The 18,657-nt window shown below is 37.5% G+C and overlaps 1 protein-coding gene across 2 annotated transcripts in view; it reads right to left on the minus strand.

The window, feature by feature from the left end:
- Window positions 1–1,012: 1,012 nt before the first annotated feature.
- The window catches only part of LOC124601977, a 447,674-nt gene continuing 430,029 nt past the window's right edge, over window positions 1,013–18,657 (minus strand). For both annotated transcript variants that reach the window (XM_047136288.1, XM_047136287.1), the window contains 2 exons: window positions 11,447–11,653; window positions 1,013–4,392 (listed from right to left, as the gene is read on the minus strand). In XM_047136288.1, the coding sequence (XP_046992244.1) occupies window positions 3,524–4,392; window positions 11,447–11,653 (1,076 nt within the window). In that variant the 3' untranslated portion in view covers window positions 1,013–3,523. The remainder of the gene's footprint in view (window positions 4,393–11,446; window positions 11,654–18,657) is intronic.

Consider the following 18,657-nt stretch of genomic DNA (forward strand, 5'->3'; position numbering starts at 1 on the left):
AGAATTCAAAGAATTTGTTCAAAAATTGTTTACATTGGACAACATAATATTCAAGAAACTTTTGTATACTCAGAATCTTCAATGAGTGGAATTTCAACTCGCATTGTAGAATTTGATATGAGACAAGTCTGAAGTTAGAGCATAATGCTTAATGGAATGTTGAAAACTCTCAAGAATTGTTTTTCTAATTAGCTCTACATTTTCCATAGTCCAAGACTTCCAAATTTAACTAGCTAATATTCTCATCGTATCTAATTCCACTAATTCTGTTATGTGAAATAATTTAAAAAGGACACTTATTAATAGCCAGAGATCACCCCCATTAAATATAACAACAATCTCCCAGAAACATACTGCAAAGTAATAACAGAATCATTATTTCTGATGCACTACTCAATAGTCAAAACATTAAGTGTTCCTCACGAAAGTGCATAGTCTCAGGTAGTCACACGCAAGTGGGAGAGTGTCATTAAACCTGTCAGTGTCACATTGAAAAACTTGTACATTTTGTGCCGTCTGTAGAAGCTCTTGTTATTCTCTGCATTTCAGCCATCATTGTCCTCGCCTGCACAAAATGCTTTTTAGGTGATTAAAATAAAAGCAATTTTATTTTGTGTCAGGAGTGAAACAAACAAAAAATCTAATGCTCATGGAAGTAACATTTTTTACAAACGCCTCTGTAGTAATAGCTTCATGGATTCTTATAGTAACAGTGATACTGATTGTTTCTTAGGTACTATAGTTATTTCTACTCTCATAAACTTCAGTATATTTCTAAGGGAAGGAAACGGCAGTCTCTTCACAGGCAGCAAAGAGTTTTCTTCAATGTGATCCTTTAGTTATGGTACGTTACAAGAAACAACAAAAAATAACAACAAATTAAAGACTTGGTAAATGGAAAGTAAGAGCACACCATAAAACATTATGTAATAACACTATCAGACAAGGACCTGAGCATGCATTAAGAGTTGGGTGTATGAAAAGTAAATGTTTAGGACTCATTTTTGTTACTATCAGTTTTTTTCACTCAGTTTATTTTTTGTTATAATTTGAACAATCATCATCCAAAAAAACATAAATACATTAAGAATACACTATTATGCAATTAATCTCATGTGCGCATATTACTTTTAAAAGCTTTTTCTTCTTCTTCTTTTATTATGGAGGGTCTTACAGAACTAATAATTATGATGGTCAGAGTTGCACATAGTTAATTTGCACCAATGAATGACATTTCTCCATAAACTATTGCTTTATTTTACTAAAGTGCCTAACCTGTCACAGCACTCACTTTAAGAACTAATTACTTGCAATGTTTACTATTTAATAAGTCTACACACACACCAAAAAGCATTACAAAATAATGTAACAAAAATCAACAAGACAACATGGAAACACAAAACCAAGAACTTCCTTTGAGAGTTCTCCATTTATTCTGTATAATTAATTAAAGCCTCTGTTTGGCACCTTTTATCACCTCTTCATGATAAATATAAGTCTATCACTAAGTAACACTTTGGATATTTAAATATTACAGCAAAATATGTCCACAGTGCTCTATGAAATGCATATTCTGATATTCTACTTTAGAAACCTAAATAATAATAATATTATCACATTATCTCACATATAAATTACTTTACAATACTCATGCAAATAAGTAACCAAGCCATAATGTTATTCATTGCCAACACATTTTATTTTAAAAATTATAATGAGCTAAATGGCACCAAGAGAACATTTTGAACAAATGTGTTACTTGGTTAAGCTAAAAGAGGAATATAAAGCTACATTCAGTTCCAGTGATCTTGAAAAAATTAAATTATATATTCCATAAATATCACAGATTAAGTAAATACTTTAGGAGTAAAGGAGTCCACTCATTGAATAGCACGTGCCTTGAGCTGTCTACGGGCACACACAAAGTAAAAAGAAAACTTGCTAGCATTCCGAATAAATCCTTTGTAGTACAAATCTCAAACACACACACACACACACACACACACACACACACACACACACACACACACAGGCGTGCACATCGGTGCGCCAACATTGTGCTGACCGAGTGTCCAGCCAGAACAACATAGGGTACTGGTGTGTGGTGTGTGTGTCTGTATGTGTGTGTGTGTGTGTGTGTGTGTGTGTGTGTGTGTGTGTGTGTGTGTGTGTTGTACTCTAACTCAACAAAGGATTTTTTCCAAAAGCTAGCAAGTATTCTTCCTCTTTGGTGTGTTTTTGTTAATGACTCAATCTTATGGTATTTGGTGAGTGGTCTCCTTTACTCCTAAAGTATTTACATTTTGCCAGAACTTTCCTTACTATATTTAAAGATTACATAAAGAATTTTGGATTGGTTTGAATATCTCAATTCCTTTTATAACAAAGCAAAGTGGACACATTCTCAAAAGACTGGAAGAACTTAATATCTACATATTATAATTTAAATAAAAGTTTAAACACAGTATCATAAAAATGTTACAGTCTTGATGAAAGAAGGTCTTTTTGTTATTTGTACATGTGTGATATAGTACTTTACTAAACAGATTACACAATTTTCATGGTATGAAGGAATGACAAGAATGCTGTGGCAAGAACTGATGGTGTTATTAAGGTTAGTGACAAGATTTTTTATCTCAAATAGATATAACTGGACTGAGGTAATACTGTAATCACATTTCCTGCATACAAGTAAATTCGGTGGGTGAGGCCTGTCAATGGTGGAAAATATGAGGTGCATGTATATTCACATAAAAAGATGCATTTCTTTCCCTTGCTGAATGGGCTTCTTTACAAAGTGAAATGCTCTTTTAACTGTTTGTAAATACTAGGCCAGATGAAATCTGCAGACTTTTATCTAACAAATTTTCACTAAAATGCTAAAATGCAACAAATATAAAAGCTCTTTCTTGAATGAAATGCAGGACTGTGAATGCACATATATTAAAAAATAAATTAGTGTATGTCATTATATGACATGACTACAAAAATGTTCTCAGTGGACTCACTTATCCCAAAAACAAATCAAGATTTGATGATTTTCCATACTTTAGGTTCAAATACAGATTACTTAAAAAGTACTAAATATTGTAAAATTGTTGTTAATACTTTTATTTTGCCACAAATATGTTATGAATGCTAGAGCCTTAATGACATTTTAAAAAAGTTGCAGATGTGAGCAAATGTGTTACCTCTCAATGTTTTTGTAACACATATTATGCTATATTAATATAAGATGCTATAATGTAAGAAATTTCTAAGCAAGTAAAAAAAAAATGGAACTTCTGCAGATATGTAGCGCAGCTATAGTTTATTTGCAATTCTGGAATCTCTCTCCTCAGAAGTATTTGTTTATCTACATGAAACTCTTGTACTAAATTTACAGATAAAATATTCAAAACCATGTGCACAGTAACATACAATAGTGAGCCCATCTGAGTGAACATTATAATGTGTAGTCCTTATGCACCTGCTGGCATAAGTCTTATGCTGCTTTACACTGACACTAAAGAAAGACGTTATGTCAGCAGTCAAGTGGTCTGCATTGAACCCCAACTTCAGTGCACATGCACTCCAGACATGGACCTGACAGTTCAGAAATAATACGACCAACACGATACATGCGTCCATAGATATTGCACCCAGCCAGTTTCAGCAAACCTGAGGCAGCACCTGGGTCTGCAGACAGTATTTGTGGCTGGTCAGTAGTTGTTAGTGATCCATTTGGCAATGTTGTTAACATGTCTTTATCATTTTCATTTTTTTCTCTTTTGTGGGTACTAGAATCAGTAATGAAAACAGCTGACATTTCTGATGAGTCACTGACATTATGTAAATTATTTAAATTCATAGTATTTATATTACTGTGGTTTTTACTTATTGTAATCAGTGATGGAGGCTTTGAAGCGTTAAACATGTTTGGAGACATCTTTGTTGAAACATTAGGTGAATCAACAGGGAAGAGAAACTGCAAGACACTATCAAATAAATGAGCTGAATCATCTTCATCTTTCATTTCTGTTTCATTTTTCGAGCTATCATTAACTGGGCCAGGACCTGTTAATAGAAAAGGTAATTTTTCAAGAGTGATGTTACTTCTTGGACTTGATGTTTCATGCTGTTCTGATGATTTATCAGTTGCAGGAGTCTCACTGGTAATAATTGGCATTGGAGTTGTAGATGTGCGTAGGTCAAGTAACATCATATCACCAATGAGGGCCGGGAGATCAGGTGCTGGTTCCGTACGAATAACATCACGAAATGGGTCAGGTGTCACAACACCAGATGCCACAGTTACAGGCTTCCGTGTCACTCCTGGTATGATATTTGGTTTTATGGGGGGTGCAGGTAGCTGTGGTATGTCTACAGCTGTTGTTGGCGAACTCATATCACCTGCAAGTATTACAAATAGTATCAAAGAGTGAAGACACCAATAAAATTGAGACTTTGTTCATACTCTTACCACCTTGCTCTCATGCTGCAAACATTCACTTAATTTGTCTCTCCTAGTAAACAACATAGATAACTAAAGGATGTGTTAGCTTAACATAAAAAATCATAATTAATAAACACTGAGATCTTAAGTCTAAAATTAATCAATTCCTCATTGAATAGACTGTATATTTCTGCACATAAATGTTTGTAGTGTACAAGCCTGTGTGCATGAATTCATTTATCATTGTTTAGTCAGTAATCGCAAGAGAACTTTACAGCCATGAACTCTTGGCAGTGGAAGGCAGGACCACTGTGGCAAGATGAAAGAAGAGGGATGTAGTTCTTTGGAAATTGGCCTTTGACTAGGAAAAAACAAAGCTTTAGTGTGCAAGAAGCTGAAATCAGTAAGCACTCATGTTAATTATGAATTTGGTTTCAAAGGTCTTAAAAAGTAACTATCATAAATTTACTGTAAAACCAACATCATGAGACCATTTTAATAACGTTTCTCCATATGAGCAATAAAATGATACAGATCAGCAATAATGATCTGCAATCACTCAAGCTTTTGACCATGAAACCTTCAAATATCAGGAACCTAGAAATGTAGGGATAATTTCTGATACAAAATCTTTTTGAGCCCAAACCACTGTAACTGCCTCTTTAAGAAATGACAGAAAAGTGAAGAGAGCAGAAGAGATCAAAAGAATAGAAGATCTTCCTGTACACAAAAAAATACAGTTTTGAAAAAAGAAATTTTCTAGCAGCTATTAAAAAAATATATTCCGAAGAAAATTATTTGTCTCTGAATAATTACCTACATGTGCTTGTGAGAGTACTTAAATGACAGTTTTGCTCCTGTCATTGTGTCTTTCTTAATAGCAGAACTGCATTTATTTTTGCATTGGTGAATGTGTGTTGATAGACAGACATACAAGCAGTTACAATACAATATAACAGAAGATACACACACATACAAGAAACATATACATTCTTCCATACCTATATACTCTTGTGCAAATAGCCCATATCCAAAGGTTCTTTTTTAAAAAAGAAAAGAAAAGGAAAGGAAAGGAAAAGAAATTTAGCTATTAAATCCTTATGTACCTCACAACCAATCTTGATTGCCTTTTTTGAAACAGTTGCCAATACAGACAAATTCCCAAAGTCCTGGTAAATCTCATCCCAACTGCACAGTGTGAAGGACAGTGCTACAGATGGTAGAACACACTGTTAATTCCCTTGCAGCCTTATAAGTCAAAGTTTTTAAAGCTTTGTTATTGTAACCTCAAAACAAGTAAAAGAAACTGAGTCTGTAATTTCAGTATTGACGCAGAGGAATCATGCAGTTTTATTAGTTTTAAAGATAAATGTGCTTGTTACTTGTATGTTGTATTGTCAAAGTTAAGATGGGATACAGTGATCATGAGGCTGTCTTGTTATCACTGGAATTATTTTCACAGAAAATATCTCCCATTAAAATAACTGAGTGCAGGGATTTCAGTGAAGGCAATGTAGCAAACTTTTGCAACATGTTAAGCCGAGAAACATGGGATGAAGTGTTCAATGAAACAGATGTAAATAGAACGTTTGATAACTTTCATGGATCATATAAGTACTATTTTGACATATTCTTCCCACTAAAGCAGGGTAAATTAAAACCAATGAGAAACAAAAGTTTGATTACTAAGGGGATAAAAATCTCCAGTGCAAGGAAATGATTTCTAGATTCATATAAAAAAAACAAAAAAGTACTATTAAAAATGCAAAATTATATCAAAGAATACAGTAAGACCTACCACAAAGTTATTAAAGAGGCAAAGAAAAGGGGAAATGAAGAGTATATCTGCAAATTAATGCTGTGCTGTGTATGGGCTTTACACCCTGCAGATCAGCAGCCCCTCTCACAGCAAAGGTATATCAGGTGATCTAATCTTCAATGGGTTACTTTAGCAACCTACAGAGTTCAATTGTGCACACTGCCTAGGCCATCAGGTGGCAGTGCAAGTAGTTTCTCTAGTATCTCTGCATGGCCTGGGTATTTAAGGTGAGCAAAGTTGCTCAGAGATGCATTCTGTTGCTGAGTATGGACTGCATCTGGAGTTCCACAATCAGAGCCCAATCGGAACCCTTGCTTTGTGCGATGGTGTGCCACATCAGGTACCAATCAACAAAGCCACCAATGCCTGCCTTCACCATTGTCAGGACTTGGCCTCTGCATTGGAGACATCCAGGAATTTGATTGTCAGCCATTGACCTTCATTACTTTATTTTGATCAATATTAAAAGACACTCCAAGGTTGAACGATGCTCTTTATTGGCGCAAAAATTATGCATTTCACCCAGGTAGGGCATCATCAGATTATCTGGAAGTACAGTGAAAAACAGACATACTAAACAGCTGGGGGGGGGGGGGGGGTCCTGTCCTAAGCTACTATACTCGAAAATGAAAACTAAAAACATGAAGATTTAAGATGTAAAGGATAGGAAAGCATATACAAAATGTCGTAACTACTGCCAAAAAGCATTTATCAATACACCTAAAATACCCCATATATGAACATGAAAAACTCCATGAGAGATGGTATAAGAACCACCAGGAATAAACCTACAGAAGAATACTTAAAAGGTGTAACTGCTGGTTTATGTCATGAGATATGGGTGATGTGTCCAGTGACTATAACACCAGTTGGTCCCACTGGAATCAGTTAATTCATGCAAAGACATGGATGTATACAAAATCGAATGGTCACATAGGCTCAGTCAGGGTAAAACAGGTGGCAGACTTCAGTTTACTGGTAGAATACTGGGGAAATGCAATAAGCCTACAAAGGCAATTTCTTGAAAACCATTCATATGACCCATCCTAGAATATTGCTCAATTGGGTGGAACCCATGACAATGTCACAGAGATGCTGAAGAAACTGAACTGGCGGACTCATGAAGATAGATGTGAACTCTATTGAGAAACACTATGTACAAAGTTTCAGGAACCATTTTTCAATGATGTCTCTAAAAATATAATCTACCCAATGTGTACCACTTCTGTAGGAATCTTGAGGACAAGATTAGGTTAACTGCAGCACACACTGAGGTACTTAAACAGTCATTCTTCCCTTGCTCCATATTTGAATGGAATGGAAAGAAACCCTAGTAACTGGTACAATGGGATGTGATCTTTTCCATACACTTGACGGTAGTTTGTGGAGTATAGATGGAGATGTAGATAGGGTCTGGTCATCTTGTAGTAACACTAGACAAATTGACCCCCATAACACTGTGGGAAAAAACTATCTATTTAAAATGCATATATGAAGATAGTAACTGTTCTCAATAGAACAGATACCATTATTGATCGTGCAGCTTCTCTAGAATAAATGATAATTAATTGAAACCCGCAGGTGCCGACAGGTGTTGTTGATATACCTCGATGGGGACAGCTGAAAATATGTGCCCTGATCGGGACTTGAACCCGGGATCTCCTGCTTACATGGCAGATGCTCTATCTATCTGAGTCACCAAGGACACAGATGAATAATATTACTGCAGTGAAATATCCCTTGCATGCCTCCTGTGAGAACTACATTCCCAACTGTCCACAATCCACATACATAATGTATCTAGTAGATATTTGCCCACCCACTCATTACTCACAAACACTAAGGCAATGATTCCCGTAAGAGTTTGGGCAACCTGTGTGCATTCGCACAGATGAAGGTCAATGGCTGGGTAGCCTGTAACTATATATATGAAGATAGTAACTGTTCTCGAAAGAACAGATACCATTGATGACAGTGCAGCTCCTCTAGAATAAATGATAATTTGAACGCATTATTGTGGCCAAGATAGACACAAAGCCCATGCCTACTACAGTAGTACAAGTTTATATGCCAACTAGCTCTGCAGATGATGAAGAAATTGATGAAATATATGACGAGATAAAAGAAATTATTCAGGTAGTGAAGGGACACGAAAATTTAATAGTCATGGGTGACTGGAATTCATCAGTAGGAAAAGGGAGAGAAGGAAACATAGTAGGTGAATATGGATTGGGGGGAAGAAATGAAAGAGGAAGCCGCCTTGTAGAATTTTGCACAGAGCATAACTTAATCATAGCTAACACTTGGCTCAAGAATCATAAAAGAAGGTTGTATACCTGGAAGAATCCTGGAGATACTAAAAGGTATCAGATAGATTGTATAATGGTAAGACAGAGATTTAGGAACCAGGTTTTAAATTGTAAGACATTTCCAGGGGCAGATGTGGATTCTGACCACAATCTATTGCTTATGAACTGCAGATTGAAACTGAAGAAACTGCAAAAAGGTGGGAATTTAAGGAGATGGGACCTGGATAAACTGAATGAACCAGAGGTTGTAGAGAGTTTGAGGGAGAGCATAAGGGAACAATTGACAGGAATGGGGGGAAGAAATACAGTAGAAGAAGAATGGGTAGCTCTGAGGGATGAAGTAGTGAAGGCAGCAGAGGACCAAGTAGGTAAAAAGACGAAGGCTAGCAGAAATCCTTGGGTAACAGAAGAAATATTGAATTTAATTGATGAAAGGAGAAAATATAAAAATGCAGTAAATGAAGCAGGCAAAAAGGAATATAAACGTCTCAAAAATGAGATCGACAGAAAGTGCAAAATGGCTAAGCAGGGATGGCTAGAGGACAAATGTAAGGATGTAGAGGCTTGTCTCACTAGGGGTAAGATAGATTCTGCCTACAGGAAAATTAAAGAGACCTTTGGAGAGAAGAGAACCACTTGTATGAATATCAAGAGCTCAGATGGCAACCCAGTTCTAAGCAAAGAAGGGAAGGCAGAAAGGTGGAAGGAGTATATAGAGGGTTTATACAAGGGCGATGTACTTGAGGACAATATTATGGAAATGGAAGAGGATGTAGATGAAGATGAAATGGGAGATAAGGTACTGCGTGAAGAGTTTGACAGAGCACTGAAAGACCTGAGTCGAAACAAGGCCCCGGGAGTAGACAACATTCCATTAGAACTGCTGATGGCCTTGGGAGAGCCATTCATGACAAAACTCTACCATCTGGTGAGCAAGATGTATGAGACAGGCGAAATACCCACAGACTTCAAGAAGAATATAATAATTCCAATCCCAAAGAAAGCAGCTGGTGACAGATGTGAAAATTACCGAATTATCAATTTAATGAGTCACAGCTGCAAAATACTAATGCGAATTCTTTACAGACAAATGGAAAAACTGGTAGAAGCGGACCTCGGGGAAGATCCGTTTGGATTCTGTAGAAATGTTGGAACACGTGAGGCAATACTGACCTTACGACTTATCTTAGAAGAAAGATTAAGAAAAGGCAAATCTACGTTTCTAGCATTTGTAGACTTAGAGAAAGCTTTTGACAATGTTGACTGGAATACTCTCTTTCAAATTCTGAAGGTGGCAGGGGTAAAATACAGGGAGCGAAAGGCTATTTACAATTTGTACAGAAACCAGATGGCAGTTATAAGAGTCGAGGGGCATGAAAGGGATGCAGTGGTTGGGCAAGGAGTGAGACAGGGTTGTAGCCTCTCCCCGATGATATTCAATCTGTATATTGAGCAAGCAGTAAAGGGAAAAAAAAGAAAAATTCAGAGTAGGTATTAAAATGTATGGAGAAGAAGTAAAAACTTTGAGGTTCGCCGATGACATTGTAATTCTGTCAGAGAGAGCAAAGGACTTGGAAGAGCAGTTGAACAGAATGGACAGTGTCTTGAAAGGAGGATATAAGATGAACATCAACAAAAGCAAAACGAGGATAATGGAATGTAGTCAAATTAAATCGAGTGATGCTGAGGGGATTAGATTAGGAAATGAGACACTTAAAGTAGTAAAGGAGTTTTGCTATTTAGGGAGTAAAATAACTGATGATGGTCAAAGTAGAGAGGATATAAAATGTAGACTGGCAATGGCAAGGAAATTGTTTCTGAAGAAGAGAAGTTTGTTAACATCGAGTGTAGATTTAAGTGTCAGGAAGTCGTTTCTGAAAGTATTTGTATGGAGTGTAGCCATGTATGGAAGTGAAACATGGACGATAACCAGTTTGGACAAGAAGAGAATAGAAGCTTTCGAAATGTGGTGCTACAGAAGAATGCTGAAGATAAGGTGGGTAGATCACGTAACTAATGAGGAGGTATTGAATAGGATTGGGGAGAAGAGAAGTTTGTGGCTCAACTTGACTAGAAGAAGGGATCGGTTGGTAGGACATGTTTTGAGGCATCAAGGGATCACAAATTTAGCATTGGAAGGCAGCGTGGAGGGTAAAAATCGTAGAGGGAGACCAAGAGATGAATACACTAAGCAGATTCAGAAGGATATAGGTTGCAGTAGGTACTGGGAGATGAAGAAGCTTGCACAGGATAGAGTAGCATGGAGAGCTGCATCAAACCAGTCTCAGGACTGAAGACCACAACAACAACAACAATTGAAACCCCCAGCTGCCGACAGGTGTTGTTGATATACCTTGATGGGGACAGCTGAAAATGTCATCAATGGTATCTGTTCTGTCAAGAACAGTCACTATCTTTATATACATATTTAAAGGCTACCCAGCCATTGACCTTCGTCTGTGCGAATGGGCACAGGTTGCCCAAACTCTTACGTGAATCATCACCTTTGTGTGTGCGAGTAATGAGTGGATGAGCAAATATCTATTAGGTACATTACCTATGTAGATTGTGGACAGTTGGGAAGGTAGGTCTCACGGGAGGCATGCAAGGGATAAATCCCTGCAGTCATGCTATTCCTCTGTGTCCTCGGTGGCTCAGACGAATAGAGCATCTGCCATGTAAGCAGGAGATCTTGGGTTCAAGTCCCAGTCAGGCCACACATTTTCAGCTCTCCCCATCGAGATATGTCAACAACACCTGTCGGCAGCTGAGGGTTTCAATTAATTATCCTTTATTTAAAATACTACCAATATGGGCATAATTGATGGTTCCCTTTCTTGCATATAAGAAGAGAGATTGAAATTTTGCATTTTTAATACTCACCACAAAGTACCCTAGGGCAACATGTATTAAGATCAAGATGAGTTGCTGTTGGTGTAGTACGGCAGCCTGGTGGAGGAGGAGGGCATGCTGCTGCTGGTGATAACTGGCAAAGAATTTCACCAAAGTAACACGCACACGTAGAGCACCTAGTTCCACCGGGTACCACTGCTCCATGCCGATACTCATGGCCATCTGAGAGACATCTTTCTGCAACATTCAGCAGCTTTTTCACAAAGTAGTACATTTGGAAATGAAAGTAATTTACATTAATTGTAACTTTCTAATTAGTTACTTTACTGGCATAAACATAGCATGAATGCAATTTCATCAGCAATAATTAACAGTTAAATCTTTCTATTTGTACATGAAATATTTCCATGCACCAGTCAGATGTCATATAATTGTTGCTGAAATTAAATCTGGTAACAGAAAATAAAATAAAACATGATATTAAAAATAAATGTGTGCTCCAGAGCTTTCTGCTTTTGTGGGAAAGTTTATTAACTGAGACATGCATAGAACTACATTCATAATTATGGCAAAGAAGAGTTTAATCCAACAGAATCAAACAACAAAGTGTCACTCAGCAAGAGTAGTTTTCTCCTGTAGCTTTTTTCCTTGTTTATCTCTGCCCTCTATCATTACATTACAGCCAACAATGCCAAAATAAAGAGATGTTGCAAAACTAAACAATTAAACACTATAATAATTAGGTTACCAGCACCACCATCATCATCAGGAATGGTGAAAATATGGTGGCAAAGTAAAAGCAGAAATTCTGAATTCTATTTTCAGTTATTTGTGGAAGTTTAAATATGTTGGTGAGATTATTAGCTGGAATGTTAATGAAAGAGTTTCAACAGATAGTAGAACATTAAAACTTCAGCAAGTGCAGAGAACCACCTACAAAAAATGATCTCTCTCAATAAATGCTAAATTTCAACATTACTCCTCCATCTTTAAACCGGAAGCAACATATCCAAGTGAAACTAGTAACAACTGACAAATTGCAGAAAGTTGATAGAAGAATACTCTGAACAATTATCAGTAAGAAACATCAAGTTAATGGGCAGTGGAGACTTTTGCTCAATTCAGTAGTGAATAAAGAAAGTGAATCCATTATTGATACAATGCAGAAAAGAAAGATTGCGTTTTTCAGCCACATATCTCGCCTACCCAGTGTGCGATTTCCTGGGGGGGGAGGGGGGGGGGAAGGATTGGGGGGAGGGATTTCCCCCTCTCTGCATCAGACCATCCCCTCCTCTGGTTTTAGTTTATGCATCCCAACCTAGGATGTTTATTTCCCATGCACTGGAGTAAAACTTTACATATAATTTAAATTTGTGGAGCCGAACACTGAAAGTTTTAATACAGTCTTACTATTAATACTATTAATATGTTTGCTTATTAATTTTGAAAAAGTGTTATCTAGTAGTTATTGTTGTTGTCTTCAGTCCAGAGACTGATTTGATGCAGCTCTCCATGCATGTAGTAGTCAAGCATTTCAAAACCTTTAGAACTAAATCATCATTATCATGTTGTCATTGTTGCTTTTGTCTAAGGTGCGTCATCCGTTTACTTGCAAGCTTGCAAGGAAAGTAGTGTGGCAGTCATGCCGCAGCAGTCATACCGCAGAGTTGGGTGAGCTGGGGGCTGAAATTCCCACCATGGGCTCTGACACAGGGTGGTGACCGGTCCGGTACCTGTGCGAACATTTACTGTTAGGCCACCTTTTGGCAACGGTATGGCATGGACTAATGCTCCTGGGATGAAAGCACAAAGTAGTGTAAAGTGAGCAACGGTACTGGTCAGACAGGATCGGACAGTCGACCTCGCTAGCCGTGAACCACATGGGTGGAGCTTAACACAAGCTCCCCAGCATCACATACTCCAAATTCATTGGTGCTGTTCGTTCGTTGCCTTGCATCTGCCAAACACACGGAGATCTGCACACGTTCCCACTTCAGTAGCTTCATTAGTGAGTTGAGTGTGTCCGGGCCTGTAAGAACTATGGAATTTCAGGATGCCATTCAAACAAAGCAAAATTTCTGATTTTCTTAAGAGCAGTGCATTACCTGATACGTGTACAAACTCTGACAGTCAGGATACTAGCAGTGGTGCTAAAAGAGTTAAAATAGACCGTGAATGTAAAAAAGAAAACGGTAATGATGGTGCTAATACAGGGGAAGAGACTGAATCTCCAGTGACTGAAAACTGTGACACCTCTCAAGGTAGGAATGGGAGTAACAGTACTCTTGAGATTATAGTAGGAAATTGTGTTGCCTTATCACTTTTTCAAAATTGGCAAAAGACTAAGCCGTGGCTGTCCGTAAATGACAAAAACTTAGTAATATGCATAGTGTGTTCACAAGTTCGTGAACTTAAGCTGGAAAGCAGTGAACGTGTGTGTATCGATAACGCATTTTTAGCTGGTGTTTCTGCTAATAACGCCAAAAAACTAAATGATAATATTGGGGATCATGCAAAGTGCAAATCACACATGAAGTGCATAGAAATCATGAGTATAAAAGAAAAGAAAAGTTTAGAAAAATGCGTTTGTGGGGAAAGCGGCATCAAGAAAAAGTAATCGCAACTGCTTCGTTGTTCAGATCTGCATATGTAACAGCTAAACAGAAATTATCTTTCAAATCGTATCCTGCAGTAATCGAACTACAAAAGCTTAATGGTTTATCAGTTGGTAGTATGCTTCATTCTGACCATGCATGCCGAAATATCATTATGTTTGTAGGAGAAGAAATGAAAAAGAATCTTGCTCACTTTCTTGCAGAATCGGGTACAAACTTTAGTATCATGTTGGATGAAAGTACACCGGTTTCCAATAAAACTTGTTTAATAATATATATACGTTTGTCCTTTGAGGGAGTTGCTTGCGATTATTTTTTTGACATTGTTGAATTAGAAAGTGGGACAGGAGAATGCATTTTCAGCACACTGTTAGCAGCTCTTGAAAAGTATGGCATTACAAATGATGAACTAAAAAACCACCTAGTAGGTATCGCAGCAAATGGTGGCTCAACAATGCTTGCACCTTGCAAAGGCTTAGCTGCTCTACTGCGTGCTCATTTACATAAGGATTTAACTGTTGTTCATTGTATGAACCACAAAATGAAATTAGCTGTCCACGATGTTATGAATAATGTAGCAGATGTATACCGTATACAGGTTTTTTTAGACTCCTTATATTCTGTGTTTTCTTGAAGTCCCAAAAATCAGAGACTACTACAAAGTGTTTCACAAGAATTATCCTCGCAGCTATTAAAACTACGCCATATTTTTTGTGTACATTGGGTTGCTTCCTCATTTACTGCTGTTCGAGCTTTTCTTGAAAGTCACAATACTCTTGTCCATCTTTTTGAAAAACTGAAACATGATGGTTCCTGATCAACTCAGGAGACATCTAAATTTGAAGGTTTACTAAAACATCTCACAAAGTGGCTTTTCTGATAGTGCATACATGTGAATAATGCGTTTCAGCATTAACATCTATTTATAAATAACTGTTTAACGACGGGTTTAACCACGGTCCAAGCTAGTAACATATATAATTATGCTAACCCCCTAAAACAACCCCCCCACTGGTAAAAACACAAATCGCACACTGCGCCTACCAAATACAAGAATCTTGAAGAAACTTTTTGACTACTTCTGAAACAGTAAAACCAAAAACAACTGGTTTAAAGAAGTACAAAGTGATCTGGATGAACTGAACATCACCACACACTAAATTCAACACGGAGAAGGGAAACTGCTTGTGAAGAACAAATACACATGGGTGAAATTCAAACCATCAAAACGGAAGAAGTATGTCATTTCTGCAGATCACGGCAAATGAAGAAATTTTGGGAAATGAAGAAATTGCTGACTGCTAAGACCTAAACTTAATCATTATAGACTCTGTTGTGTTATGTTTGATTTTAGTGCTCCAATGTGGACGTAAACTATGTAAATAAATAAATAATATTTGTGGAAACAATGTTGTTGCATCTTGATAACCTTTCAGTCATAACAATTAGTGCTACACAAACTTTTTGTTGTAGTTCTAGGTTTAATGTTGTTGTTGACAAATGGATGTCATATCAAATCACAGCGCAGTTCATTGTCATACAGCTGGTGAATCAAATACCAGTTTTATGTGAAGTGGCATATGATGTTCTAATATTATACCACAGCACAGTTCCTGCCTAGAATAACGAAATATTGTGTTAGTGAAGTGCAATAATTCTAAATGCTTTAAATTGTAGTGTGAAGTTGTGCAACCTCACAAAAGCAGAAAACAACAGACAAAAAGCAGCAGATTGAAGATCTGACTGGCAAGGAAAGCTGGACAACCTGGCACATTATTAGGAAGATTTGTTTAGACAGAATAGCATCCACATGTAAAAAGCTATCACCAATATGTTGTTGTTGTTGTGGTCTTCAGTCCTGAGACTGGTTTGATGCAGCTCTCCATGCTATTCTATCCTGTGCAAGCTTCTTCATCTCCCAGTACCTACTTCAACAAACATCCTTCTGAATCTGCTTAGTGTATTCATCTCTTGGTCTCCCTCTATGATTTTTACCCTCCACACTGCCCTCAAATACCAAATTGGTGATCCCTTGATGCCTCAGAACATGTCCTACCAACCAGTCCCTTCTTCTTGTCAAGTTGTGCCACAAACTCCTCATACTCCTCACTTCCATACATGGCTACACTCCATACAAATACTTTCAGAAACGACTTCCTGACACTTAAATCTATACTCAATGTTAACAAATTTCTCTTCTTCAGAAACGCCTTCCTTGCCATTGCCAGTCTACATTTTATATCCTCTCTACTTCGACCATTATCAGTTATTTTGCTCTCCAAATAGCAAAACTTCTTTACTACTTTAAGTGTCTCATTCCTAATCTAATTCCCTCAGCATCATCCAACTTAATTTGACTACATTCCATTATCCTAATTTTGCTTTTGTTGATGTTCATCTTATATCCTCCTTTCAAGACACTGTCCATTCTGTTCAACTGCTCTTCCAAGTCCTTTGCTGTCTCTGACAGAATTAAAATGTCATCGGCGAACCTCACAGTTTTTATTTCTTCTCCATGGATTTTAATACCTACTCCAAATTTTTCTTTTGTTTTCTTTACTGCTTGCTCAATATACAGATTGAATAACATCAGGGAGAGGCTACAACCCAGTATCACTCCCTTCCCAACCACTGCTTCCCTTTCATGTCCCTCGACTCTTGTAACTGCCATCTGGTTGCTGTACAAATTGTAAATAGCCTTTCGCTTCCTGTATTTTACCCCTGCCACCTTCAGAATTTGAAAGAGAGTATTCCAGTCAACACTGTCAAAAGCTTTCTCTAAGTCTGCAAATGCTAGAGACGTAGGTTTGCCTTTTCTTAATCTATCTTCTAAGATAAGTCGTAGGGTCAGTATTGCCTCACGTGTTCCAATATTTCTGCGGAATCAAACTTATCTTCCCCGAGGTCAGCTTCTACCAGTTTTTCCATTCGTCTGTAGAGAATACGCATTAGTATTTTGCATCCGTGACTTATTAAACTGATTGTTCGATAATTTTCACATCTGTCAGCACTTGCTTTCTTTGGGATCGGAATTACTATATTCTTCTTGAAGTCAGAGGGTATTTCGCCTGTCTCATACATCTTGCTCACCAGATGGTAGAGTTTTGTCAGGACTGGCTCTCCCAAGGCTGTCAGCAGTTATAATGGAATGTTGTCTACTCCCGGGGCCTTGCTTTGACTCAGGTCTTTCAGTGCTCTGTCAAACTCTTCATGCAGTATCATATCTCCCATTTTACCTTCATCTACATCCTCTTCCATTTCCATAATATTGTCCTCAAGTACATCACCCTTGTATAGACTCTCAATATACTCCTTCCACCATTCTGCTTTGCCTTCTTTGCTTAGAACTGGGTTTACATCTGAGCTCTTGATATTCATACAAGTGGTTCACTTTTCTCCAAAGGTCTCTTTAATTTTCCTGTAGGCAGTATCTGTCTTACTCCTAGTGAGATAAGCCTCTACATCCTCGCATTTGTCCTCTAGCCATTTTGCACTTCCTGTCGATCTCATTTTTGAGACATTTATATTCCTTTTTGCCTGCTTCATTTACTGCATTTTTATATTTTCTCCTTTCATCAGTTAAATTCAATATTTACTCTGTTACCCAAGGAGTTCTACTAACCCTCGTCTTTTTACCTATTTGGTCCTCTGCTGCCTTCACTACTTCATCCCTCAGAGCTACCCATTCTTCTTCTACTGTAATTCTTTCCCCCATTCCTGTCAATTGTTCCCTTATGTTCTCCCTGAAACTCTGTAAAACCTCTGGTTTAGTCAGTTTATCCAGGTACCATCTCCTCAAATTCCCAACTTTTTGCAGTTTCTCAGTTTTAATATACAGTTCACAACCAATAGATTGTGGTCAGAGTCCACATCTGCCCCTGGAAATGTCTTATAATTTAAAACCTGGTTCCTAAATCTCTGTCTTACCATTATATAATCTATCTGATACCTTCTACTATCTCCAGGCTTCTTCCATGTATACAACCTTCTTTCATGATTCTTCAACCAAGTGTTAGCTATGATTAAGTTATGCCCTGTGCAAAATTCTACCAGGCAGCTTCCTCTTTCATTCCTTACCCCCATTCCATATTCGCTTCTCTTCCTTTTCCTACTACCAAATTCCAGTCACCCATGACTATTAAATTTTCATCTCCCTTCACTATCTGAATAATTTCTTTTATTTCATCATACATATCATCAATTTCTTAGTCATGTGCAGGGCTAGTTGGCATATAAACTTATACTACTGTAGTAGGCATGGGCTTTGTGTCTATCTTGCCCACAATAATGCGTTCACTATGCTGTTTGTAGTAGCGTACCTGCATTCCTATTTTTTTTATTAATTATTAAGCCTACTCTTGCATTACCCCTATTTGATTTTGTATTTATAACCCTGTATTCACCTGACCAAAAGTCTTGTTCCTCCTGCCACTGAACTTCACTAATTCCCACTATATGTAATTTTAACCTATCCATTTCCCTTTTTAAATTTTCTAACCTACCTGCCCGATTAAGGGATCTGACATTCCACACTCCGATCCGTAGAATGCCAGTTTTCTTTCTCCTAATAACGATGTCCTCCTGAATAGTCCCCACTCGGACATCCGAATGGGGGACTATTTTACC

Source organism: Schistocerca americana, chromosome 1 (genome assembly GCF_021461395.2).
Source record: "Schistocerca americana isolate TAMUIC-IGC-003095 chromosome 1, iqSchAmer2.1, whole genome shotgun sequence".
Taxonomy (NCBI): domain Eukaryota; kingdom Metazoa; phylum Arthropoda; class Insecta; order Orthoptera; family Acrididae; genus Schistocerca; species Schistocerca americana.